Source organism: Lepidochelys olivacea, assembly GCF_965140295.1.
Source record: "Lepidochelys olivacea isolate rLepOli2 genome assembly, chromosome: 2".
Lineage (NCBI taxonomy): Eukaryota > Metazoa > Chordata > Testudines > Cheloniidae > Lepidochelys > Lepidochelys olivacea.
In genome coordinates this window covers 270,941,969-270,967,351 of record NC_140412.1, presented here as the reverse complement: position 1 = coordinate 270,967,351, position 25,383 = coordinate 270,941,969, and the positions used below count along the sequence as shown (strand labels likewise).

General features: G+C 59.9%; 1 protein-coding gene across 3 annotated transcripts; it reads right to left on the bottom strand.

Moving 5' to 3' along the window:
* Window positions 1–281: 281 nt before the first annotated feature.
* Window positions 282–20,635, bottom strand: AOC1 (amine oxidase copper containing 1). 3 transcript variants are annotated; one of them, XM_084620728.1, is made up of 5 exons: window positions 20,561–20,635; window positions 4,264–5,808; window positions 2,288–2,576; window positions 1,874–2,006; window positions 282–810 (listed from the first exon to the last, which is right to left on the bottom strand). In XM_084620728.1, the coding sequence occupies exons 2-5, from the start codon at window positions 5,792–5,794 to the stop codon at window positions 535–537; spliced, it is 2,229 nt and encodes a 742-aa protein (XP_084476854.1). In that variant the 5' UTR covers window positions 5,795–5,808; window positions 20,561–20,635; the 3' UTR covers window positions 282–534. The 3 variants fall into 3 exon arrangements, with proteins under 3 accessions (XP_084476854.1, XP_084476855.1, XP_084476853.1); XM_084620729.1 differs by lacking the exon at window positions 20,561–20,635 and adding an exon at window positions 12,953–13,064; XM_084620727.1 differs by lacking the exon at window positions 20,561–20,635 and adding an exon at window positions 8,635–8,729.
* Window positions 20,636–25,383: the final 4,748 nt, after the last annotated feature.

The window sequence follows — 25,383 nt, the reverse complement described above, 5'->3', positions numbered from 1 at the left end:
GGGGGAGCTGGCTGCGCCCGGGCACCAGGCCGGGCAGGCTGCGGGATCGTATCCCCTACACCGGACCGAGAGCGTGCACACGCCAGGCCAGAGCCCCCCCCCCCCCCCCCCCGCGTCTCCCCCATGCCTGCAGACCCGGCGCGCCCCCCAGCTCCCCATACGGACACACCCAGCCCCCAGAGCCTCCACTGGCTGACCTCCCACTCCAGCAGACAGACCCCCCCGCCCAGAATGCCCCACACGTCGCATGGGGGCATGCAGCCCCAACAGACTCCGCGGGCTGGGCAGACACGTGTATTTACTGACTACAGTCCCCTTAGCACGGGGCCAAGCCCTTCGGTCCGCGCCCCCTCCCCACCTCTGTGCCCCCCCAGGCCCAGCTGTCTGTGGGCGACCCTCGGGGCTAGGAGCTGCCGAGCTGCCCCCACCCCCCGGTCCCCAGAGCCATGGGCCCAGCCAGCCGGAGCAGAGGCCAGGGGCCCCTTTGTGCCAGTGACGCCCGCCGGGCCCTGCTGCCGTGGGCAGGGCCCGGGCTCACTCCTGCCAGTAGGTGCCGTTGTAGTGGAAGGGCTCGGCGGAGACGCAGGGCCCCGGGCTGGCGGGCGTCCAGCGCTGGATCTCCACCTGGGCCGCGGCCGGGTCCCGGGGCCGCACGATGACGGTGCTGCGGGACGCCACCGACGGGTCCTCGTCGAAGAAGTTGAAGGGGCGCAGGAAGAAGCCGACAGCGTTGCCGGGCGTGGCCGTGTTGGGCACGTCCTCAGCGTGCGGGATGTGCAGGAAACCCACCGTCACCCAGGCCACCAGGTCCTGCCACGGACGAGAGCCACAGTGACTGGGGCCCCGGCACTGACCCCCACAGCCCGGGGCCCCAATCCCCCCCCTCACAGTCACTGGGGCCCCGGCACTGACCCCCCCAGTCCGGGGTCCCAATCCCCCCCCTCACAGTCACTGGGGCCCCGGCACTGCCCCCTCCAGCCTGGGGCCCCAATCCCACCCCCCACAGTAACTAGGGCCCCTGCACTGCCACCCCCAGCCTGGGGCCCCCCTGACCTCCAGGGCCCCATCCCAACCCCCCACAGTAACTAGGGCCCCAATCCTACCCCTCACAGTGACTGGGGCCCCGGCACTGCCCCCCCCCAGCCTGGGGCCCCAATCCCACCCCTCACAGTGACTGGGGCCCCGGCACTGCCCCCCCCAGCCTGGGGCCCCAATCCCACCCCCCACAGTAACTAGGGCCCCTGCACTGACCCCCCCAGCCTGGGGCCCCAATCCCACCCCTCACAGTCACTGGGGCCCTGGCACTGCCCCCCCCCAGCCTGGGGCCCCAATCCCACCCCTCACAGTCACTGGGGCCCCGGCACTGCCCCCCCCCCCAGCCTGGGGCCCCAATCCCACCCCCCACAGTAACTAGGGCCCCTGCACTGACCCCCCCAGCCTGGGGCCCCAATCCCACCCCTCACAGTCACTGGGGCCCCGGCACTGCCCCCCACAGCCCGGGGCCTCCCTGCACCTCCAGGGCCCCATCCCAACCCCTCACAGTCACTGGGGCCCCGGCACTGCCCCCCACAGCCTGGGGCCTCCCTGCACCTCCAGGGTCCCAACCCCACCCCATAAAGTCACTCCTGGGACCCCCTGCATTGCCGGGGTCCCAGCACTGACCCCCCACAGCCTGGGCCCCGCTTATGGCCTGGGGCTTCCCCACAGGCTGGGGCCCCACCCCCCACAGTCATCACCCCTGCACACACTGGGGGCCCAGCACTGCCTCCCCCCATCCCCTCCTTTCCATAGAGAGCAGAGCCTCAGGGCCCCACCCCACGGTGCCCCCCACGGCTCAACTGCGGCCCCATGCAGGCTCAGGCCCGCCCAGCACCTGGTTCTCGATGTTCTCGTCGTTGCGGAGGAAGCTCTCGAAGTCGAGGACCGGCTGCCAGGGGTCGTGCTGGGCGTACAGGCTGCTGCTCGTCGCCTCCTTCTCGTGGTGCCGCGTCACCGCCAGGTGGTATCTGCCCACAGCGGGTCCCGCAGCTGAGCCCCAGTCTCCCGTGGGGTGCGGCCCGGCGGGCCCAAGGGAGAAACCACCGCTGGGCAGGGCCCCCCCGGGCATCCCCCCCCGGCTCCGTCCTTGGGCAGGGGCCCTGAGACCACCCCGGCCCGCCCGCGGTCCCACCCCTGCTGCTGATCGGGCCGGTCCCAGAGACCCCAGGGCGCCTCCTGCCGGGCCCCCAGCTGTCCCAGCCCCCGCGTGGTGTGGGGCCCCCCGCTGGCTGCTGGGTCCCGGCCTTACCGTCCCCAGGCGACGCCCTGCTCCTCCTTCCAGCCGCGGGGCAGGACGCGGTCGGCCTGCGAGCTGTACTGGATGCGGTAGCTGCGCGGGTGCCCCCAGCGGTTGCGCTGGGTCGGGCTGGAGACCAGCAGGTACCTGGGCAGGGCCGTGCCGAAGGGGAAGGCGGCTTGGCGCTCGCTCCGGCATGGCCGCCGGTGCAGACGGGGCTGCACGACCCGCTCGCCCGCCTGCCAGGGGTTGGAGATGTTCTCGAACCGCACGTCCACTGCCTCGAAGCTGTTCCGGGTGCCTGCGGGGGGCAGACGGGCGGTGAGGGGGGGCCTCGGGGCAGACCAGGGGCTGGGGGTATCCCTGCCCCCCGGGGAGGGATGCTTGGAAGGGCCCTGCCCTGTGCAGGGGCTGAGCTGCCATGAAGCTGGGAGCTTGCCCTGAGACCGGGGTAGCAGGTTGGGGCTGATGCTCCCCTGAGCTCCATCTGCCGTCATGGAAACAGGACTCCTGGGTCCATCCAACCTCAGCTTGGGGGATCCCATCTAGGAGCAGCCCCTGGCCTGAGCACTGGTGGGGGAGGGAGCCCAGTAGCCACGAGCGGCCAGGGAGCAAGGAAAGAGCGGGGCTGGGTGGGGCTGTGCTGGGGAAGGACCGGGCTGGAGGGGCCGTGGGGGGGGGGAGAAGGGCGAGGGTGGGGCTGTGCCAGGTGAGGACCAAGGCCAGGGAGCAGGGGCCGGGCGGGGCCGTGCCGGGTGAGGACTGAGGCCGGGGGGCTGGGGCCGGGCGGGGCTGTGCCGGGGGAGGACCGAGGCCGGGGCTGGGCAGGGCCGTGCTGGGTGAGGACCGAGGCCGGGGGGCCGGGGCGCTGGGGCCGTGCCGGGTGAGGACCGGGGTCGGGGGGCTGGGGGGCCGGGGCCGTGCCGGGTGAGGACCGAGGTCGGGGGGCCGGGGGGCCGGGGCCGTGCCGGGGGAGGACCGAGGTCGGGGGGCCGGGGGGCCAGGGGGCCGGGGCCGTGCCGGGGGAGGACCGAGGCCGGGGAGCAGGGGCCGGGGGGCCGGGGGAGGACCGAGGCCGGGGGGCCGGGGCTGGGCAGGGCCGTGCCGGGTGAGGACCGGGACCGGGGGGCCGGGCGGGGCCGTGCCGGGTGAGGACCGAGGCCGGGGGGCCGGGGGGCCGGGTGAGGACCGGGGCTGGGGGGCCGGGCGGGGCCGTGCCGGGGGAGGACCGGGGCCGGGGGCCGGGGGGCCGGGCGGGGCCGTGCCGGGGGAGGACCGGGGCCGGGGAGCAGGGTGGCTGGGGCCGTGCCGGGGGAGGACCGAGGCCGGGGAGCAGGGGCCGGGGGGCCGGGGCCGTGCCGGGGGAGGACCGAGGCCGGGGAGCAGGGGCCGGGGGGCCGGGGCCGTGCCGGGTGAGGACCGGGGCCGGGGGGCCGGGGCCGTGCCGGGGGAGTACCAAGGTCGGGGGGCTGGGGGGCCGGGGCCGTGCCGGGGGAGGACCGAGGCCGGGGCGCCGGGGCTGGGCAGGGCCGTGCCGGGTGAGGACCGGGGCCGGGGGCCGGGGGGCCGGGCGGGGCCGTGCCGGGGGAGGACCGGGGCCGGGGGCCGGGGGGCCGGGCGGGGCCGTGCCGGGGGAGGACCGGGGCCGGGGAGCAGGGTGGCTGGGGCCGTGCCGGGGGAGGACCGAGGCCGGGGAGCAGGGGCCGGGGGGCCGGGGCCGTGCCGGGGGAGGACCGAGGCCGGGGAGCAGGGGCCGGGGGGCCGGGGCCGTGCCGGGTGAGGACCGGGGCCGGGGGGCCGGGGCCGTGCCGGGGGAGTACCAAGGTCGGGGGGCTGGGGGGCCGGGGCCGTGCCGGGGGAGGACCGAGGCCGGGGCGCCGGGGCTGGGCAGGGCCGTGCCGGGTGAGGACCGGGGCCGGGGGCCGGGGGGCCGGGCGGGGCCGTGCCGGGGGAGGGCCCGGCTCGGGGGCTGGGGGGGGGGCACGCACCGGCGACGTCCAGGTCCACCTTGTAGTGCACCAGGTGGGTGTGCAGGTTGCCCAGCAGGTCCTGGTGCAGGCGGGTGCCGTAGTGCAGGCCCTGGGGCGTGTAGAAGGTGGCGTGGAGGTAGCCGGTGGCGTGCACCTTGGCCTCCAGCACCCCGTTGGGGTAGAGCAGCACGTCCCAGATGTAGTCGTAGTTGTAGACGGTGGCCGTGGTGCGCAGCACCAGCGCCCGCCCCTCCAGGCCCCCGTAGAAGCGGTAGCCGCCCTGGGCGTCGCTGTCGAAGTGGCGCCGCAGGGGCACGCCGGTGGGCAGCTCGAAGAGGCAGAGGGCGCGGGGGTAGCGCACGGGCCCCGCCGCGTCGTACAGGCGGTGCGCGTCCAGGAAGGTGGCCACCTCGGGGCAGTCGATGCCGGGCGCCAGCTCGTGGGCCAGGGCGCCCAGGCCCCAGGAGCTGTCGATGTACTTGGTCTGCATGGCGGCCGGCGTGTCGCCCCCGTAGAAGGCCACGGCCTCCTGCACGCTCAGCTCGTGGGCCAGCCGCTGGCCGTTGAAGCGCAGGTCGAAGAGCTGCAGGCCGGAGGAGGAGCGCAGCCGCAGGGCCAGGCGCCAGCCCCCGTACTCCACCAGGTTGCCCCGCAGCCGGTAGCGCTTGCCCTGCGGCTCGCACACCTTGGCCCCGTGCACGTCCGTGGGGGTGCCGGTGCCGAAGCGGCCGCGGGGCAGGTAGGTGGAGAAGAGCAGCTCGGGCCTGGGCGGCGGGGCCGGGGCCAGCTCCCCCCGCTCGTGGCGCCCGGCCAGCTCCTGGGCGCTGGCGAAGTACTGCCCCTTGTACCAGAGCTGCTGCAGGGCCCAGCGGCCGGGGTCGCGGGAGCGGTGGTCCAGCAGCAGCTCCAGCCCCACGGGGTGCAGGAAGTGGCCCTCCACGGAGCGCTGCAGGATGAGCCAGGAGCGGCGCTCGCCGGGGCCCAGCCCGCGGGGCGCCACGTCCGAGAAGGTCAGGCAGCGCTGGCTGCAGTTGTGGTACCGGAAGCCGGTGGCCTCGTGCAGCAGCCGGTCCAGCGGCTCCAGCAGGTCCAGCAGGCGGCGGTGCATCAGCCGGTACTCCAGCTGGCTGACGGGCCGCGCGGAGAAGGGGACGGGCCGCCCGCCCTTGTAGCCCACGGGCCGGTAGTAGCTGGGCCGCGGCAGGGGCCCCACCACAAACTCGGTGACGTTGGGCTGGGCCTGCTCCCCGAAGAAGACGATGGCGCGGGCCAGGCGTGGCGGGCGGGGGCTGCTCCCATCCAAGAACTGCAGGGCCTGGCTCTTCCTGGGCACCTGCAACTCCACCAGGAAGAGGCTGTTGCTGGCCAGCGACTCCGTGGGGCCGGCCCCCAGCCCCAGCTCCGGCTGGCTCAGCAGGAAGCTCTGCACCGCCCGCAGCTCCGCCGGGCTCAGGTCAGCAAAGATCGACGCCCCCAGCTGGGGCTCAGGGCTGGGGCTGGCCAGGACGCCGAGCGCCATCACCACCCACGCGAGGGTCTCCAGCCGCATCCTTCCCTGGGAACCTGGGCATCGAGAGGGGCCGGTCAGAGGGGCAGGAGCCGAGCCCGCTCTTCCCACCAGCCCCAGCCCTCCAGGCGCAGGAGCCCAGCCACGACTGCCGCAGCCCCACAAGGGTGGCACCGGTCTTTGCGTGCCCAGCTGGGGGCTCCATGCCATGCGCAGCAGGCCTGGGCTCAGCCTGGGCCACTGGCTCTGCAGGGGGACTGCAGGGAGCACCAGAGGGCAGGCCGTGGGGCGGGCAGCCCAGACGACCTGCACCGCACCCATGCCAGGAGCTGCGGGAGACAATGTGGGCCCTGCCCTACCCCTCAGGGCCCCAGGCAGCCCCAGCACCTCTGCTGGTCACCCTCCCGGGCACGTGCCAGGGCACCTTCCCCCGCTCCCTCCAGCCCTGTCTGCGCTGCAGGTCCCTGCTCACCCCGCTGGCATCCTGGCGCGGGAGCCAGTCCCGTTACAGCACCTGTGGGGGACACGGGGAAGCCGGGCCCTGGCTGCCAGCCCGGGTTAGATGGGAACGCCGCGGTTCCTGGTGGGGGCAGATGGGGGGAGCTGTATGGTGACTGAGGGGGCAGGACAGTCTATATTATGGTCCTGCTTTGAGCAGGGGGCTGGACTAGATACCTCCTGAGGTCCCTTCCAACCCTGACATTCTATGAGTCTGTGTAGAATCAGAGTCGTAGGACTGGCAGGGACCTCAAGAGGTCGCCTAGTCCAGTCCCCTGCACTGAGGCAGGACTAAGTATTATCCAGACCATCCCTGACAGGAGTTTGTCCAAGCTGCTCTTAACAACCTCCAGTGACGGGGACTCCACCACCTCCCTAGGCAATTTATTCCAGTGCCGAACCACCCTGACAGGTCGGAGGTTTTTCCTAATGTCCAACCTAAACCGCCCTGGCTGCAATTTAAGCCCATTGCGTCTTGTCCTGTCCTCAGAGGTTCAGAAGAACAATTTTTCTCCCCCTTTGTAACCACCTTTTATGTACTTGAAAACTGTTCTCATGTCCCCTCCCAGTCTTCTCTGCTCCAGACCAAACAGACCCAATGTTCTCAATCTTCCCACACAGGTCATGTTTCCTAGACCTTTCATCTGTTTTGTGGCTCTTTGGACTTTCCACATCTTTCCTGAAATGTGGGGCCAGGAACTGGACACAATACTCCAGTTGAGGCCTAATCAGCGCGGAGTAGAGCGGAAGAATTACTTCTCGTGTCTTGCTTACAACACTCCTACTCATACAGCCCAGAAGGATGTTTGTTACACCGTTGACTCATATTTAGCTTGTGATCCACTATGACCCCAGATCCCTTTCCACAGGACTCCTTCCTAGGCCGTCATTCCCCATTGTGTATGTGTGCAACTGATTGTTCCTTCCTAAGTGGAGGGCTTTGCATTTGTCTTTACTGAATTTCATCCCATTTACTTCCGACCATTTCTCCAGTTTGTCCAGATCCTTTTGAATTTTAACCCTGTCCTGCAACGCACTGGCACGTTGTCCTGCCTGAGTGCCGGGGATGGGACTGGCTGACCTGCAGAGTTCCCTTCCAGGCCCACACGTCTGCAATTCTGTGCCCCCTGCCGGGCCCTGCCCGACAGCCCAGATACTTGCTGTCAGGATTATCCACACAGTGTAGCCCGGGCTTGCTGGCAGTACAGCAGCCAACAGAGAGGAGCCCAGGGCTGGGCTAGCAGGGGCTGCAGGTTGGGAGTGAGGGGCTGTGACGAAGCGGGACTGTTCTTAATGTTTCCTCTGAATAGTGTGGGGGTGCCTCAGTTTCCCCTAGGCAGTTCTTAAGTCTCTAGGGGGTGGGGTAAGGGTGTATGATTGTTGCAGAGCCCTAGAGGGCAGGTATGTGCAGGGGTCTGGACACAGAGAATGGCCGACACCCCGTTTCCTGGCCACTGATGGCCTGGGCCCTTCCCCCCCTGCAAGGTGAGAGCTAAAGGGTTGGAGAACAAAGGAATCCGGTGACCTCCTGGCCCGGGAAAGGGACAAAGCCCAGAGGAGGAGGGGCTGGAGGGAGTTTCAGTTTGGGGCTGGCTGGGGACAAGGAGTGAAGGGCAGACGGGGTTGTCTGGCTCACTGTTCCTCCCCCCCCCGCCCCCAAAATGGACCCAGCTGAGGGGTCCGGTTCTCTGCACCGTCTGACTGCAAAGTTGGGGGGCAGGACCCTCTGGCTTCCCCAGGACCCCTCCTGGGCAGATTTGCTGGGGGAAGCGCACAGAGGGGCAGAGGAGGCTGAATGCTCCAAGGTCAGACCCAGGAAGGTGGGAGCTGTGTGAGCTGTGTGTCCTGCAGACAGGCTGCTCACAGAAAGGAGACTGCCCCAGAGTCCTGCCTGGCTTTGTAGGGAGCCGTTCCAGAGCATCGCCTGGGGACCCCGTGACAGGGGCACCGGCAGAGCTGGGGGCTTCACAGGGCAGCTGTGCCCATAACCCCGCAGGGTGCTGAGCAGCAGGGCTCCCGTGCCCCCCAGCGGGATCCCCACAGCCTCCAGCCTCACCCCTCTGGGGCTGCTGGCAGCATTAGCCAGCCCCTGCCCCCACCCGGTTCAGCCCTGAGACTCCCCATGTAGCCAGTGCCAGGGGCACAGGCAGGTAAATGCCCGGAGCTGCCTGGCTTGGGGGCACCTGCTGGGGGACCCTCTGCCTGCCCCTTCTGGGCTCCAGCCCCCCAGCCAGGGCAGCTCCCTCTGTGTCCCTCCCATCCCCCTGCCAAAGATCTCAACCCCACTGCACCCCCAGCCCATGGGCATCTTCTACCCTGTGCACCCCCCCACCCCCATGCACCCCCTCACCCGTGCACCCCACAGCCCAGCCTGTGTCACTCACCTGCAGTCCCTGCCCCGCTCTGGCTCTGTGGCTGCGGCACCCACTCTGCTCCGTGCCCCACTCCGCCCACAGCCCCCCCCCAGCAGGGCCGAGGGATGCCATTGGCTGGCTTGGGGGGGGTGCAGCAGCTCTGGCCCAGGGCCGGGGCTGGGCGGGGGGGGGGGTTCAGGCCCCCCCAAGGGGGGAGGAGATAACGATGGTCTCAGATTTCAGAGTAGCAGCCGTGTTAGTCTGTCTTCGCAAAAAGAACAGGAGGACTTGGGGCACCTTAGAGACTAACCAATTTATTAGAGCATAAGCTTTCGTGAGCTACAGCTCACTTCATCAGATGCATACCGTGGAAAATACAGTGGGGAGATTTTTATATACACAGAGACCATGAAACAATACCTCCTCCCACCCTACTCTCCTGCTGGTAATAGCTTATCTAAAGTGATCATCAAGTTGGGCCATTTCCAGCACAAATCCAGGTTTTCTCACCCTCCGCCCCCCCCCACAAACTCACTCTCCTGCTGGTAATAGCCCATCCAAAGTGACCACTCTCCTTACAATGTGTATGATAATCAAGGTGGGCCATTTCCAGCACAAATCCAGGTTTTCTCACCTCACCACCCCCATACACACACAAACTCACTCTCCTGCTGGTAATAGCTTATCTAAAGTGATCATCAAGTTGGGCCATTTCCAGCACAATCCGGATTTGTGCTGGAAATGGCCCAACTTGATGATCACTTTAGATAAGCTATTACCAGCGGGACAGTGGGGTGGGAGGAGGTATTGTTTCATATTCTCTGTGTGTATATAAAGCCTGCTGCAGTTTCCACGATATGCATCTGAGGAAGTGAGCTGTAGCTCACGAAAGCTCATGCTCAAATAAATTGGTTAGTCTCTAAGGTGCCACAAGTCCTCCTTTTCTTTTTGCGATGGTCTCAGAGACAGCGGGTGTGGAGGGGAGGGAAATACCCACTCCGGGCTTCTGAGAGCATCCTGGCCCCCAAGCCCCAGGCCTGTGCCCTGCCCTGGCATGCTGTGCCCAGCCCTGCCCTTCCCTGGCACGCTGTGCCCTGCCCTGCCCTGCCCTGGCATGCTGCGCCCAGCCCTGCCCTTCCCTGGCACCCTGCGCCCTGTTCTATCCTGGCACGCTGTGCCCAGCCATCTCACATCTTTAACCCTTTGTTCACAGAGGCTCCAGCCTTGGGCCCCACACAGCAGTTGCCCCCATCCTAGAGGGCAGATCCCAGGGACCCTGTGTCTGACCCGCCCCCCGCCCCAGCTCTGAAGGGTCTGCACTGGTGAGTTCGAGGCGCCTGGTGCTGCCTCAGTCCAGGGCTCCGGCACATGGCCCCGGGACCAGCCCTGGCCCCAGCCGTGGGCCCCCTGCCCTGCCCCCCCAAATGAGAGCTGCTGTCCCCAGGGCCTCTCAGCCAGGGCAGCCAGCGTGGCCTCAGGGTCTCCATTGCCCCCTGTCATGGGGTGTGGGGGAGTCCAGGCCCTGCACCCCTCTTCCTGGGATTCACTGAGACTCTCAGCCAGCCAGTAAAATGGAAGGTTTATTGGACCACAGGAACACAGTCTCAAACAGAGCTTGTGGGTACAACCAGGACCCCTCAGTCAAGTCCTTCTGGGGGAGCAGGGAGCTTAGACCCCAGCCCTGGGGTTCCCTGTGTTCCTCCACCCAGCCCCGAACCGAAACTAAACCCCCCCAGCAGGCTCCCTCCTGCAGCCTGTCTTCACATTCCTGGCAGAGGTGTTACCTCCCCCTCCTGGCTCAGGTGACAGGCTCTCAGGTCTCCCATCCCCAGGGCACATTCCCAGGTCAACACTCCCGCCTCCCTGCTGCGTCCCATCCTCACACCCACTGTGCGGCGGGGGCTCCACGGGAAGGGCATCGGCCCCTGCCAGGGAGGCCAGCGGGCACCACAGGCCCTGCCCAGCCCCCACGGCCAGGCCCCCCTGCAGGCAGAGTCACGGGCTCTGGGCAGGGAGGGGGGCATGGGTGCCCCCAGGGGTCATGCCCCCTCCCCTGCCCGGGTTAATGGGTAACCCGCTGGAGCGAGGCAGTGATGCGGGCCTTGTGCTGGGATTGGCAAGTCCTGCCCCCAGGGAGGCTCTGGCCCCATGGCCGTTGCCCTCACCCCACGGGGACAGTGTTAAGCTGGTCCCTGCCAGCAATGCACTGCCCCAGCTGCTCTGACTCCTCGATCAAACTCCAGGGCCACCCAGTGCCGCTGGGAACAGGCCCCGAGCCTGCTGGGATGGGTGGCCAGCGGGGCCAATCCTGCCTGGGGCCTGGGCTCACGCCAGCCCTGGCCACCCCTCAGGTGATAACGGCATGAAAAGCCTTCCCCTGCTGTGCCCCGCAAGCCTATGCCCCGTCCCCTCAGGGCCCCTGCCCCCCTCCAGAGCCTGGGGTCCTGCACCCCCTCCCCAAGGGCACAGCCTTTGCGATCCCGCAGGCAAGGAGACCTGGTGCCCAGGGTCGCTGTGTTCCCTGGCCAGGGAGCCTGGACTGGTGGCTCTAGATGTTGGTCACCAGGTTTGACACACGCCAGGTGTTTGTTGGGTGGCCCCTTGGCGCCTGCCCTGGCTTGCCAGCGTTACCTGCAGCAACCTGGGTTTTACCACCTTGCTTTGGCCACGCTGCTCACTGGGGGCTTGGCGGGGGTGGGGGAAGGGGGGTCACCAAGCTGCCTGGCCCCGGCCCCACTGAGCCGAGGGGCGTATTCTGGTTGCCTGGACCAGGCTTGGAAGCCAGCAGAGGCGGGAGCCCATGCAGGCACCATTATCCCCTTAGCCTGCCAGACACTCTCCACTGCCACCCAGCAGCTGCTCGGGGTGACACTGAGCTGTCTCTAGCCAGCGCCCCGGCCAGGAAGGGACGCATGAGCTGGGGTCTCTCTGAATACCAGGGCCCACAAGACTCCCTGATTCCTGTGTTCCTTGGAGGGACGAAGGACCCTGCTCATCCCCACAGGTGCCCTGAGCTGTGCCAAGCCCTAGTGTCTGCACTGTGCCAGCAACGCCCAAGCTGGGGTTTAAACCCAGCCTCTCTGGGCACCCAAGGGCCATACCCTTCGCAGCTGGCAGGCGCCTGCTCCTTGAGCGGGCATTAGTGGGCACAGGCCTGGCATCAACAGCTACAGACTAGGGGCCAAATGGCTAGGCAGCAGTTCTGCGGAAAAGGACCTAGGGGTGACAGTGGACAAGAAGCTGGATATGAGTCAGCAGTGTGCCCTTGTTGCCAAGAAGGCCAATGGCATTTTGGGATGTATAAGTAGGGGCATTGCGAGCAGATCGAGGGACGTGATCATTCCCCTCTATTTGACATTGGTGAGGCCTCATCTGGAGTACTGTGTCCAGTTTTGGGCCCCACACTTCAAGAAGGATGTGGATAAATTGGAGAGAGTCCAGCGAAGGGCAACAAAAATTATTAGGGGTCTGGAACACATGACTTATGAGGAGAGTCTGAGGGAACTGGGATTGTTTAGTCTGCAGAAGAGAAGAATGAGGGGGGATTTGATAGCTGATAGGGTATTTGATAGGGTGACGAGACTGCAATCCCTCTACCCTAACCTTGCGACCCCCTGTGACGAAGCGGGACTGTTCTTAATGTTTCCTCTGAATAGTGTGAGGGTGCCTCAGTTTCCCCTCTGCAGTTCTTAAGTCTCTAGGTGGTGGGATAAGGGTGTATGATCGTTGCAGAGCCCTAGAGGGCAGGTGTGTGCAGGAGTCTGGACACAGAGAATGGCCAACACCCTGTTTCCTGGCAACTGATGGCCTGGGCCCTTCCCCCCTGCAAGGTGAGAGCTAAAGGGTTGAAGAACAAAGGAATAAAAAAAGCCATAAAAAGCTAGTCAGTTGTGAACCAGCAGAGCAGCGAACAGAGAGAGTTTGCCTGGGAGTTCGCCTGGGGAGAGCCCACTGAGGCTTACATCTTCCCAGCTTCTCTGAGAAGTTACTGCAACATCTGAGGAAGCTCGTAGAAGGAGGGTAATATGGATGGGGGGTGTTCAGCTATTGTGACCTGCACTGGATGTGCCATGTTTGTCTTTCTTAAACACAGGACAGAAGCGACTTTGTCTGTACAAAGTGCAAGCTGGTCTCCATATTGGAAGAGAAGATTCAAGGTCTGGAGCAACAGGTATCGACCCTGCGTTGCATAAGAGAAACTGAAGATTTCCTGGACAGACGTCAGGATATGCTTCTACGGACACAACGTTCTGAAGATTCAGAGCAGGCTGCACATTGGGGACAGGAGGACGGTGAAGAAATTTGGCAGCACGTGACCTCCAGAAGAAGAAAGGGAACGTCCATGTACCAGCAACGCAGATACAGGTGAGTAACCGTTTGTCACGGAGTCCCTGGGCGATGCTCTGGAACTGCTCCCCATGAAGCCAGTCAGGACTCTGGGGAAGTCGCCTTTCTGTGAGCAGCCTGTCATAGAATCATAGAATCATAGAATATCAGGGTTGGAAGGGACCCCAGAAGGTCATCTAGTCCAACCCCCTGCTCAAAGCAGGACCAATTCCCAGTTAAATCATCCCAGCCAGGGCTTTGTCAAGCCTGACCTTAAAAACTTCTAAGGAAGGAGATTCCACCACCTCCCTAGGTAACGCATTCCAGTGTTTCACCACCCTCTTAGTGAAAAAGTTTTTCCTAATATCCAATCTAAACCTCCCCCACTGCAACTTGAGACCATTACTCCTCGTTCTGTCATCTGCTACCATTGAGAACAGTCTAGAGCCATCCTCTTTGGAACCCCCTTTCAGGTAGTTGAAAGCAGCTATCAAATCCCCCCTCATTCTTCTCTTCTGCAGGCTAAACAATCCCAGCTCCCTCAGCCTCTCCTCATAACTCATGTGTTCCAGACCCCTAATCATTTTTGTTGCCCTTCGCTGGACTCTCTCCAATTTATCCACATCCTTCTTGAAGTGTGGGGCCCAAAACTGGACACAGTACTCCAGATGAGGCCTCAACAATGTCGAATAGAGGGGAACGATCACGTCCCTTGATCTGCTCCCTATGCCCCTACTTATACATCCCAAAATGCCATTGGCCTTCTTGGCAACAAGGGCACACTGCTGACTCATATCCAGCTTCTCGTCCACTGTCACCCCTAGGTCCTTTTCCGCAGAACTGCTGCCTAGCCATTCGGTCCCTAGTCTGTAGCTGTTGATGCCAGGCCTGTGCCCACTGGAGTTGCACTGTATGTAAGGGAGCAGTATGACTGCTCAGAGCTCAAGTATGAAACTGCAGAAAAACCTGAGAGTCTCTGGATTAAGTTTAGAAGCATGAGCAACAAGGGTGATATCGTGGTGGAATCTGCTATAGACCACCGGACCAGGGGGACGAGGTGGACGAGGCTTTCTTCCAGCATCTCGCAGAAGTTACTAGATCGCAGGCCCTGGTTCTCATGGGAGACTTCCATCACCCTGATATCTGCAGAGAGCAATACAGCAGTGCACAGACAATCCAGGAAGTTTTTGAAAACTGTAGGGGACAATTTCCTGGTGCAAGTGCTGGAGGAACCAACTAGGGGCAAAGCTCTTCTTGACCTGCTGCTCACAAACCGGGAAGAATTAGTAGGGGAAGCAAAAGTGGATGGGAACCTGGGAGGCAGTGACCATGAGATGGTCGAGTTCAGGATCCTGACACATGGAAGAAAGGAGAGCAGCAGAATACGGCCCCTGGACTTCAGAAAAGCAGACTTTGACTCCCTCAGGGAGCTGACGGGCAAGATCCCCTGGGAGAATAACATGAGGGGGAAAGGAGTCCAGGAGAGCTGGCTGGATTTTAAAGAATCCTCATTGAGATTACAGGGACAAACCATCCCAATGTGTGGAAAGAATAGTAAATATGGCAGGAGACCAGCTTGGCTTAACAGTGAAATCCTTGCTGATCTTAAACACAAAAAAGAAGCTTACAAGAAGTGGAAGATTGGACAAATGACCAGAGATGAGTATAACAATATTGCTCGGGCATGCAGGAGTGAAATCAGGAAGGCCAAATCACACCTGGAGTTGCAGCTAGCAGGAGATGTTAAGAGTAACAAGAAGGGTTTCTTCAGGTATGTTAGCAAAAGAAGAAAGCCAAGGAAAGTGTGGGCCCCTTACTGAAGGAGGGAGGCAACCTAGTGACAGAGGATGTGGAAAAAGCTAATGTACTCAATGCTTTTTTTGCCTCTGTCTTCACGAACAAGGTCAGTTCCCAGACAGCAAGGGGAGGAGGTGGCCAGCCCTCTGTGAAGAAAGAAGTGGTTTGGGACTATTTAGAAAAGCTGGACGAGCACAAGTCCATGGGGGGGGATGCATTGTATCCGAGAGTGTTAAAGGAGTTGGCGGATGTGATTGTGGAGCCATTGGCCATTATCATTAGTCAGCCTCACCTCAGTCCCTGGAAAAATCATGGAGCAGGTCCTCAAAGAATCAATCCTGAAGCACTTGCATGAGAGGAAAGTGATCAGGAACAGCCAGCATGGATTCACCAAGGGAAGATCATGCCTGACTAATCTAATTGCCTTTTATGATGAGATTACTGGTTCTGTGGATGAAGGGAAAGCAGTGGATGTATTGTTTCTTGACTTTAGCAAAGCTTTTGACACGGTCTCCCACAGTATTCTTGTCAGCAAGTTAAGGAAGTATGGGCTGGATGAATGCACTATAAGGTGGGTAGAAAGCTGGCTAGATTGTCGGGCTCAACGGGTAGTGATCAATGGCTCCATGTCTAGTTGGCAGCCGGTATCAAGTGGAGTGCCCCAAGGGTCGGTCCTGGGGCTGGTTTTGTTCAATATCTTCATAAATGATCTGGAGGATGGTGTGGATTGCACTCTCAGCAAATTTGCGGATGATACTAAACTGGGAGGAGTGGTAGATACGCTGGAGGGTAGGGATAGGATACAGAAGGACCTAGACAAATTGGAGGATTGGGCCAAAAGAAATCTGATGAGGTTCAATAAGGACAAGTGCAGAGTCCTGCACTTAGGATGGAAGAATCCAATGCACCGCTACAGACTAGGGACCGAATGGCTAGGCAGCAGTTCTGCGGAAAAGGACCTAGGGGTGACAGTGGACGAGAAGCTGGATATGAGTCAACAGTGTGCCCTTGTTGCCAAGAAGGCCAATGGCATTTTGGGATGTATAAGTAGGGGCATAGCGAGCAGATCGAGGGACGTGATCGTTCCCCTCTATTCGACATTGGTGAGGCCTCATCTGGAGTACTGTGTCCAGTTTTGGGCCCACACTACAAGAAGGATGTGGAAAAATTGGAGAGAGTCCAGCGGAGGGCAACAAAAATGATTATCATAGAATCATAGAACATCAGAGTGAGTTTGTGTGTGTGGTTTTTGGAAAAAAAGGGGGGGTGAGAAAACCTAGATTTGTGCTGGAAATGGCCCACCTTGATTATCATACACATTGTAAAGAGAGGAGGTATTGTTTCATGATCTCTGTGTATATAATGTCTTCTGCAGTTTCCACGGTATGCATCCGATGAAGTGAGCTGTAGCTCACGAAAGCGTATGCTCAAATAAATTGGTTAGTCTCTAAGGTGCCACAAGTCCTCCTTTTCTTTTCACCAAAGCAGAGTTAATCGTGCAGCTGGAGGAGGATGACCGCTCTAAGGAACAGATTCCTGACCCCAAATGGGGCTATAGCAGGATCTGGGAGCAGCTGGAGTGGTAGCCAGGCATCCCCAAGACTCCTGTCCCCAACCAGACAGGGGTCTTCACGATCGGGTTCCCCATCGGGGGATCGGAGATGGACGGGATTGGAGCTGAGTCCGAGAGAGCAAGAGGACTGTGAGAGACAGCGAGAGCCCGAGAAAGAGCTGCAGAAGCAGCAGCAGCATGAACTGGCGGTGGGGGAGCGGAGAGGCCTAAGGGACCTCCCCGGGGTGAGTGGGGATAGACCCCGGGGGGCCAGTTCCGCAGGGAACCTCGAGACTAAATTGCTGCCCCTGGTTAAGGAGGTGGGGGGTGTGGATGCCACCTCACTGCCTTTGAGCAGGCTGGCGATTTGAACCAGGGGGACCCTGCGGAAAAGCCCCGGTGTCTAGCTCCCTTGCTGGGTACCAAGGCCATAGACTCCGCCAGCCAGATGGGTGGGGAGGTGGACAGGCTCCCGCTCCTGACGCCAACCTATATGTCTGTGTGGAGTCTCCTGGGGCCAGGCCCCTCAGACCCCCAGTGGGAGCGGAAGGTGATGGTCAATGGGGAGACATTCCTGGGGTGGTGAGATCCTGCGACAGAGAGAACTGGTGTCAGGCCCTGGGTGGTGCAGCCTCAGATGCTGAGGGGCTGTGTGAGCTGTGTGAGGGTCCCAGGGACGAAGCCCCTCGTCCTGCCTATGGCCCAGATCCCTGTGCAGACCCAGGAGGGGTCGGGCTGGCTGGTTGTTGGGGTTCTCCAGGACACCAGCTGTGAGACCCTGTTGTGGGGTGACTGTGTCTCTTTGAGACAGGATCCAGGCCCTGCTCCTGTAATGGCCAAGGGTTTGAATTTGAATCCAGGGAACCAATCGGTGGAGAGGGAAATGGTCAGTGAAAATGCAGATGACCTGGCTAGCAGCAGGGAGGAGCGGCTAGGCTCAGGCTACCTGCCTGCCTGTAACCAGACCCCTGGGGCTCCCCACCTCCCTTGCACACCAGAGTGGGGACTCTCGCTGGCTCTGATGCTGTGAGGAAAGCAGGGAGCTCGCTGCCTACCCCCACTGGGACAGCAAGGGCAGTGCTGAGCACAGTGGGAGCTGAGACCCCAGCTGAGGGGGGGAGACACAGGCAGGGCAGGGGATCTGTGGGGAGCGGCAAGGTGCTTGGTAAGGAAAGTCTGAATGAGCCTCGGCAGCCTTGTGAGCTGATGGCTGTGTCTAGTCAGCAGGGTGGGAAGGCGAGGAGAGTGGAAGATGAGTGTCCCTGGACCTTACCTGTTAGCTGGGTGGAGAAGTGTGACAGGGAAGGAAATGAGCCTGTGTCTGTTGGGTGTATTGACTTGCCTATGGAGGGAGCTACCCCGATCTCCAAGCAGTTGTCTGTGACCAGCCCTGTGTGCTGGGACCAGGGGAATGAGATCCCAAGCTGTGTGTCCGGGAAAGGAGAAAGTGTGTCCGGCTCTTCTTTGTCTGTGGAGCAGACAGAAGGGGCCTTTCAGCCTGTGATAGTTGAGGGTCGTGCAGTTGTCTCAGAGTTGGTTCTGGATTCAACTAAAGCCCAGGAAGGGAAGGGTCCTAAGTTTGTGTCTGCTCTGGAGAATTGTCCTGTAACTAGGTCGCATCCAGTTAGTGTCTATGTAAAATCCCAGAGCCCAGACAATTCTGGTGCTTGTATTTTGCCTGTTGCTAGTGTGTGGCAAAGGGAAGGAGAAGGCTTCCGACCTTTTATCTAGGAAGTCTGTCAGTTTGCCTGAAAGGGGATTGTGTAGGAATCCGCCGGATGGGCCAGAGTTGATTCTGGATGTAAGGGAGACCCAGAAAGAGTCTGTTGTTGCTCAGGAAAGTGTTCCTCTAGAGCAAGCCCTAGGTAAAGAGGGTAAGGGCAGAATTTCTGTGAGGGGTGAATTGTTGCATAGAAAAGCCCCTAGGGAAAGGAATCCTCATGGAGTCTTTGCAAGCAGTTTACTGCAACTGAAGGGTGTGAAAGTGATTTGATCAAGAAAGTTTCAGTTCCTAACAGCCAGAGATTTTCTGTTGTGAATGGATCCACTGACTTTCCTGTTGAAAGATCCAGTGTGGATAGCTTTGAGAAGGTCTCAGATGGAGTGAAAGCTGTTAAGAAAGTTAAACCGTCCTATAACCAAGTGGCTGAGTTTGGCCCGATTGTTGGGGAGACAAGGTTGTGGAGAAGGGGATGTCTCCATGCTAGTTCTGTAAGTGAACAGTATGTGGCCCAGGTCAAGATGGGGGCTCTTAACCAAGAGAGCCCGAATTGCAGCCCGCCAGACTGGAGCACTGGGAGGAGACCCGATCCCAGTTTGACCCCCTGGGGTTTTGGGGTGGCCAAAGGGCACAGGCCACATAAACCTTCCCACATGTGGCCTGCGAGTGTTATCAACCACGCCCGACCTAAGGGAGAGCGTGAAACTGGAAGGGCCTGGTGTAACTCCCACCAAGGAATGGGAGAGATGCTGGGGCATCCATGGGAACGTTGGTGGGTTCGAACTTCCCCAGGTCATCGGCTAAAGTGACCCCCGCTCAGTTTGATCTCGAAGGGGGGAGAGATGTGATGAAACGGGACTGTTCTTAATGTTTCCTCTGAATAGTGTGGGGGTGCCTCAGTTTCCCCTATGCAGTTCTTAAGTCTCTAGGTGGTGGGTGTCACGGAGTGTGGGGGAGTCCGGGCCCTGCACCCCTCTTCCTGGGATCCACTGAGACTCTCAGCCAGCCAGTAAAACAGGAGGTTTATTGGACAACAGGAACACAGCCCCCAACAGAGCTTGTGGGTACAACCAGAACCCCTCAATCACGTCCTTCTGGGGGAGCAGGGAGCTTAGACCCCAGCCCTGGGGTTCCCTGTGTTCCTCCACCCAGCCCCAAACTGAAACTAAACCCCCCCAGCAGGCCCCCTCCTGCAGCCTGTCTTCACATTCCTGGGCAGAGGTGTTACCTCCCCCTCCCCCTCCTGGCTCAGGTGACAGGCTCTCAGGTCTCCCATCCCCAGGGCACATTCCCAGGTCAACACTCCCCCCTCCCTGCTGCGTCACATCGTCACATCGGGATAAGGGTGTATGATCATTGCAGAGTCCTAGAGGGCAGGGGTGTGCAGGGGTCTGGACACAGAGAATGGCCGACACCCTGTTTCCTGGCAACTGTTGGCCTGGCCCTTCCCCGCTGCAAGGTGAGAGCTAAAGGGTTGGAGAACAAAGGGATCTGGTGCGCTCGTGGCCCAGGAAAAGGGACAAAGCCCAGAGGAGGAGGGGCTGGAGGGAGTTTCAGTTTGGGGCAGGCTGGGACATGGAGTGAAGGGCAGACGTGGTTGTCTGGCTCACTGCCCCCCAAAATGGACCCGGCTGAGGGGTCCTGTTCTCTGCACCTGCAAGCTCTGTGTTAGACCATGTTCCTGTCGTCTAATAAACCTTCTGTTTTACTGGCTGGCTGAGAGTCCCGTCTGACTGCGGAGTTGGGGGGCAGGACCCTCTGGCTTCCCCAGGACCCTGCCTGGGCGGACTCGCTGTGGGAAGCGCACGGAGGGGCAGAGGAGGCTGAATGCTCCGAGGTCAGATCCAGGGAGGTGGAAGCTGTGTGAGCTGTGTGTCCTGCAGACAGGCTGCTCCCAGAGAGGAGACTTCCCCAGAGTCCTGCCTGGCTTCATGGGGAGCAGTTCCAGCGCATCGCCCGGGGACTCCTTGACACCCCCCCACACACACACACACTCCCCATTGTGGGCCAGGCTCCTACAGTAACAACACCATGACATTTCGGAGTTAAATGGCTGAAATCATGACATTTATGATTTTTAAAATGCTATGACTGTGAAATTGACCAAAATGGATGTGAATCTGGCAGGGCCCTAGGCATAGTGGATCACAAGCTAAATGTGAGTCACAGTGTAACGCTGTTGCAGAAAAAGCAAACATCCTTCTGGGCTGTATGAGCACAGGGGTGGGCGATGAATGGTCATGAAATCGGAGTTGGGGTGCGAGGCGGGGGTGAGGGCTCTGGCTAGGGGTGGAGGCTCCAGAGTGGGGCCAGAAATAAGGAGTTCAGAGTTCGGGAGGGGGCTCTGGGCTGAGGCAGGGTGGGGTGGGATGCGGGGGGTGGGGTGAAGGCTCTGGCTGGGGGTGCGGGTTCTGGGGTGGAGCTGGGTGAGGGGTTTGGGGTGCAGGAGGGTGCTCCGGGCTGGAACCGAGGGGTTTGGAGGGTGGGAGGGGGATCAGGGCTGGGGCAGGGGGTTGGGGTGCAGAAGGGATTCAGGGGTGCAGGCTCTGGGCAGCACTTACCTCAAGCAGCTCCCGGAAGCAGCGGCATGTCCCCCCTCTGGCTCCTACATGGAGGAGTGGCCAGGCGGCTGTGCACTCTGCTCCGTCTGCTGGTGCCGAACCTACAGCTCCCATTGGCTGCAGTTCCTGGCCAATGGGAGCCACAGGGGTGGAGCTTGGGGTGGGGGCAGCATGTGGAGCAGAGCCCCCTGGCTGACCCTACGCGTAGGAGGTGGAGAGAGAACATGTTGCTGCTATTGGGAGCCGACAGAGCAGCCCCTGACCTTGCTTCCCAGCTCGACTGCCAGAGCGGGGCAAGCCGCAGACCCTGCTCCCCAGCAGGAGCTCAAGGGCCGGATTAAAACGTCTGTTGGGCCAAATGCGGCCTGCGGGCTGTAGTTTGCCCACCCCGTATTAGCAGGAGTGTTGTAAGCAAGACACAAGAAGTGATTCTTCCACTCTACTCCGGTCTGACGAGGCCTCAGTTGAAGTAGTGTGTCCAGTTCTGGGCCGCACATTTCAGGAAAGATGTGGACAAATTGGAGAAAGTCCAGAGAAGAGCAACAAAATTGATGAAACGTCTAGAAAACATGACCTGTGTGGGAAGATTGAGAACACTGGGCCTGTTTGGTCTGGAGCAGAGAAGACTGGGAGGGGACATGAGAACAGTTTTCAAGTACATAAAAGGTTGTTACAAAGGGGGAGAAAAATTGTTCTTCTTAACCTCTGAGGACAGCACAAAAAGCAGTGGGCTTAAATTGCAGCCAAGGCAGTTTAGGTTGGACCTTAGGAAAAACTTCCTACCTGTCAGGGTGGTGAAGTACTGGAATAAATTGCCCAGTGAGGTGGTGGAATCTCCATCATTGGGGATTTTTAAGAGCAGGTTGGACAAACACCTGTCAGGGATGGTCTAGAGAATACTTAGTCCTGCCTTGAGTGCAGGGGACCAGATTAGGTGACTGTGACAGAATACATCTGTGTGATCACACACTACACACTACTGTAATAATCTTTGCACAAGGCATGTCTTGTACGGTAGCATTTGAAAACTCATAATTTGCTGGTCAGTATTGCCTGGTAAAATGTGTGGAAACACCTAAGGTGAAGTGATGAGTCCCCCGTGGGGTGCATTACCACGCTCCAAAGCCCAGAGCCCCAGGAATGTGTGCTTGCCTTGATTTGCATTTGGGCAGTGAACAGAGTCCTCGAGCAGGAAGGGGAGACAAAGGAAGCCCAAACAGGGGGAAAAATCTGGCAGGGAACATCCTTTCACACAGACTTTGCCTCCTGATGCCCAGCTTCCAATGGGTGGGGTGGGGGGGACTCTAAAAGGGAGGGACAAGCACCCCAAGGCCCTCTTCTCTCCCTGTCTGTCACATTCACTGCACCTGAGGAGAGAAAAGGAAGCAGCTGCTGGACTCTGGGGAGGGTCGTGACCTGCAGCGTTTGGCCAGAAATCTGCTGGAATGTGTGGTGAGAACCTGTGTTTGAAGCGGATCTGGTTGGTTAAGTTGGGCACCAGTAACCGGCTTGTCTTTATTGTCCTTGTAACCATTTCTGATTCTCATGCCTCAGGGCTTGGACTCACTTGAAATCTCTCTTTGTAGGTAATACACTTGTTTTACTGTTCTAGCTAATCCAGGATGTTTGAAATGAAACGTCTTAATAGCTATCTGAGATCAGAATTGGCATATTATTCCCTTAAAGGCATAACAGACTTAACACCTCTGGACTGTCCGGGCGAGGGCTGGGCATCCAGGACATACAGTTCTGAGGGCGATCTGGGACTGGGGGTGTGCTGGGGTGATCCTGCTGTATAACCCAGGCTGGTGAGAGCCAGGGTGTGGCTGGCAGGGGTGCTGTCAGGCTGTGTGCGAGCAGCCCAGCTGGGAGCTACTTCAGCATGGCATGGTGAGGCTCCCCAGGCTACAGGGCAGGGGAGACACAGCCCCCCCAGTTTGCTGGCTCGTGCTGGCATGGTGCCCTGGGTGGGGTCCTGGAGGCTGCAAGAACGGCGGGGCCGGAGGGCGCCTGGCCTCGCGCTGTGCCCAGAATGTTGCCCACATGGCAGTTTCTTGCCAAATGGCTGAGCCCCAAAGGAGGGAAACGGGCCCGTCGGCACACAACCTAGGCACTAACCTCCCAGCTCCTTTTGTGAATGCCTGAATGGCTGTTAGCGGAAATGCTATGGACCCTCTACCCGCTTGTCTGCTTCGAGCTGCCAGGCCAGAGGGTCAGGCTGGGGGCGGTTCGCTTCCTGCTTTGCCAGGCCAAGGCCCAGGCTAGGTTCAGGCCTGCGAGGGGAATGCAGGCATTGGCGGGTTACAGACCAGGGATGGTTGTTAGGTCACTGGGCCTGCCAGGCCAGCGCCCAGACCCCGGCTGTGCTGTTGTCTCTAGTGGATGCTCTGGGTTCTGTCCGTGTCTGTGATCTGGGGACGCCTCTCGCCAGGAACAAGGGGAGTTCCCAAGCTGCCCACTCTCGCTGGCAGGCCCCGAGGTGTGACTCTGACCCGGCTTGGCTGACTCTTGGGTCAGTAACAGGAAGCAGCCGGTTCTGGGGAGATGCTGACTGGATTTGATGGTTGCCCTTTTATAGACTTGCCATAAAAGCCGCAGACGTTCCAGGCAGCTGCTCTGAAAGCAAACCCGAGTCCCACCGCTCGGCCGCAGGAGAAGGGTGTAATGATGCTGCCTGTGGTGGGCCACTTCTGAGAATGCCAATTCAGGAAAAATTGCTTCAAGCAGGGCAGTTACTGCCCAAAGCTTGGTTTTTTCCACCTCTAAGGCAAACCAAACCACCCAGACAGAGAGGACTTCGATCTCACCCCACTGGCTAACCAGAAGTCATACAAGCAATTTCCTTAGACACTCCCGTTCCCCAGTATCCCCACCAGGGCCACTCATTATGGGGACGAAAGGTTATGAAAACCAACACCCCAGTAAAAGAACAAAGGTTCTCTCTATCCCAAAGGACCAAGCCCCAGACCCCGGTCAATACACAAGTCAGATCTTACCCACAAATCACGCTGTTGCCAATCCTTTAGAATCTAAAATCTAAAGATTTATTCATAAAAGGAAAAAGATAGATATGAGACCTAGAATTGGTTAAATGGAATCAATGACATCCAGGAATGGCAAAGTTCTTGGTTCAGGCTTGTAGCAGTGAAGGAATAAACTGCAGGTTCAAATCAAGTCTCTGGAGTAAATCCACAGCTGGGATGGGTGTAGCAAAGTCCAGAGGTCAGAAGCAGGACTTAAGACAAGATGGAGGGGTTTATATTCTCTGCCAGGTGGAAGGCCACCCCTTTGTTCTTATTGTGGAAAATCACAGCAGCAAGATGGAGTCTGGAGTCACATGGGCAAGTCACAAGTCCATGCATGACTCAGTTTGCAGGCCGACGCCATTCATAGAATCATACAATATCAGGGTTGGAAGGGACCTCAGGAGGTCATCTAGTCCAACCCCCTGCTCAAAGCAGGACCAATCCCCAACTAAATCATCCCAGCCAGGGCTTTGTCAAGCCTGACCTTACAAACTTCTAAGGAAGGAGATTCCACCGCCTCCCTAGGTAACCCATTCCAGTGTTTCACCACCCTCCGAGTGAAAAAGTTTTTCCTAATATCCAACCTAAATCTCCCCCACTGCAACTTGAGACCATTACTCCTTGTTCTGTCATCTGCTACCACTGAGAACAGTCTAGAGCCATCCTCTTTGGAACCCCCTTTCAGGTAGTTGAAAGCAGCTATCAAATCCCCCCTCATTCTTCTCTTCTGCAGACCAAACATCCCGAGTTCCCTCAGCCTCTCCTCATAACTCATGTGTTCCAGTCCCCTCATCATTTTTGTTGCCCTCCACTGGACTCTTTCCAATTTTTCCACATCCTTCTTGTAGTGTGGGGCCCAAAACTGGACACAGTACTCCAGATGAGGCCTCACCAATGTCCAATAGAGGGGAACGATCACGTCCCTCGATCTGCTGGTAATGCCCCTACTTATACAGCCCAAAATGCCATTGGCCTTCTTGGCAACAAGGGCACACTGTTGACTCATATCCAGCTTCTCGTCCACTATAACCACTAGATCCTTTTCTGCAGAACTGCTGCCGAGACATTCGGTCCCTAGTCTGTAGCGGTGCATGGGATTCTTCCGTCCTAAGTGCAGGACTCTGCACTTCTCCTTGTTGAACTTCATCAGATTTCTTTTGGCCCAATCCTCCAATTTGTCTGGGTCCCTCTGTATCCTATCCCTACCCTCCACCTTATGTACCTCTCCTCCCAGTTTAGTGTCATCTGCAAATTTGCTGAGGGTGCAATCCACACCATCCTCCAGATCATTTATGAAGATATTGAACAAAACCGGCCCCAGAACCGACCCTTGGGGCACTCCACTTGATACCGGCTGCTAACTAGACTTAGAGCCATTGATCAACACCTGTTGAGCCCGACAATCTAGCCAGCTTTCTATTCACCTTCTAGTCCATTCATCCAGCCCATACTTCTTTAACTTGCCGGCAAGAACACTGTGGGAGACTGTCAAAAGCTTTGCTAAAGTCAAGGAACAAAACGTTCACTGCTTTCCCCTCATCCACAGAGCCACTTATCTCAACATAGAAGGCAATTAGGTTAGTCAGGCATGACTTGCCCTTGGTGAATCCATGCTGACTGTTCCTGATCACTTTCCTCTCCTCTAAGTGCTTCAGAATTGATTCCTTGAGGACCCGCTCCATGATGGCACTGAGGTGAGGCTGACTGGCCTGTAGTTCCCAGGATCCTCCTCCTTCCTTTTTTTTAAAGATGGGCACTTCATTAGTCCTTTTCCAGTTGTCTGGGACTTCCCCCAAT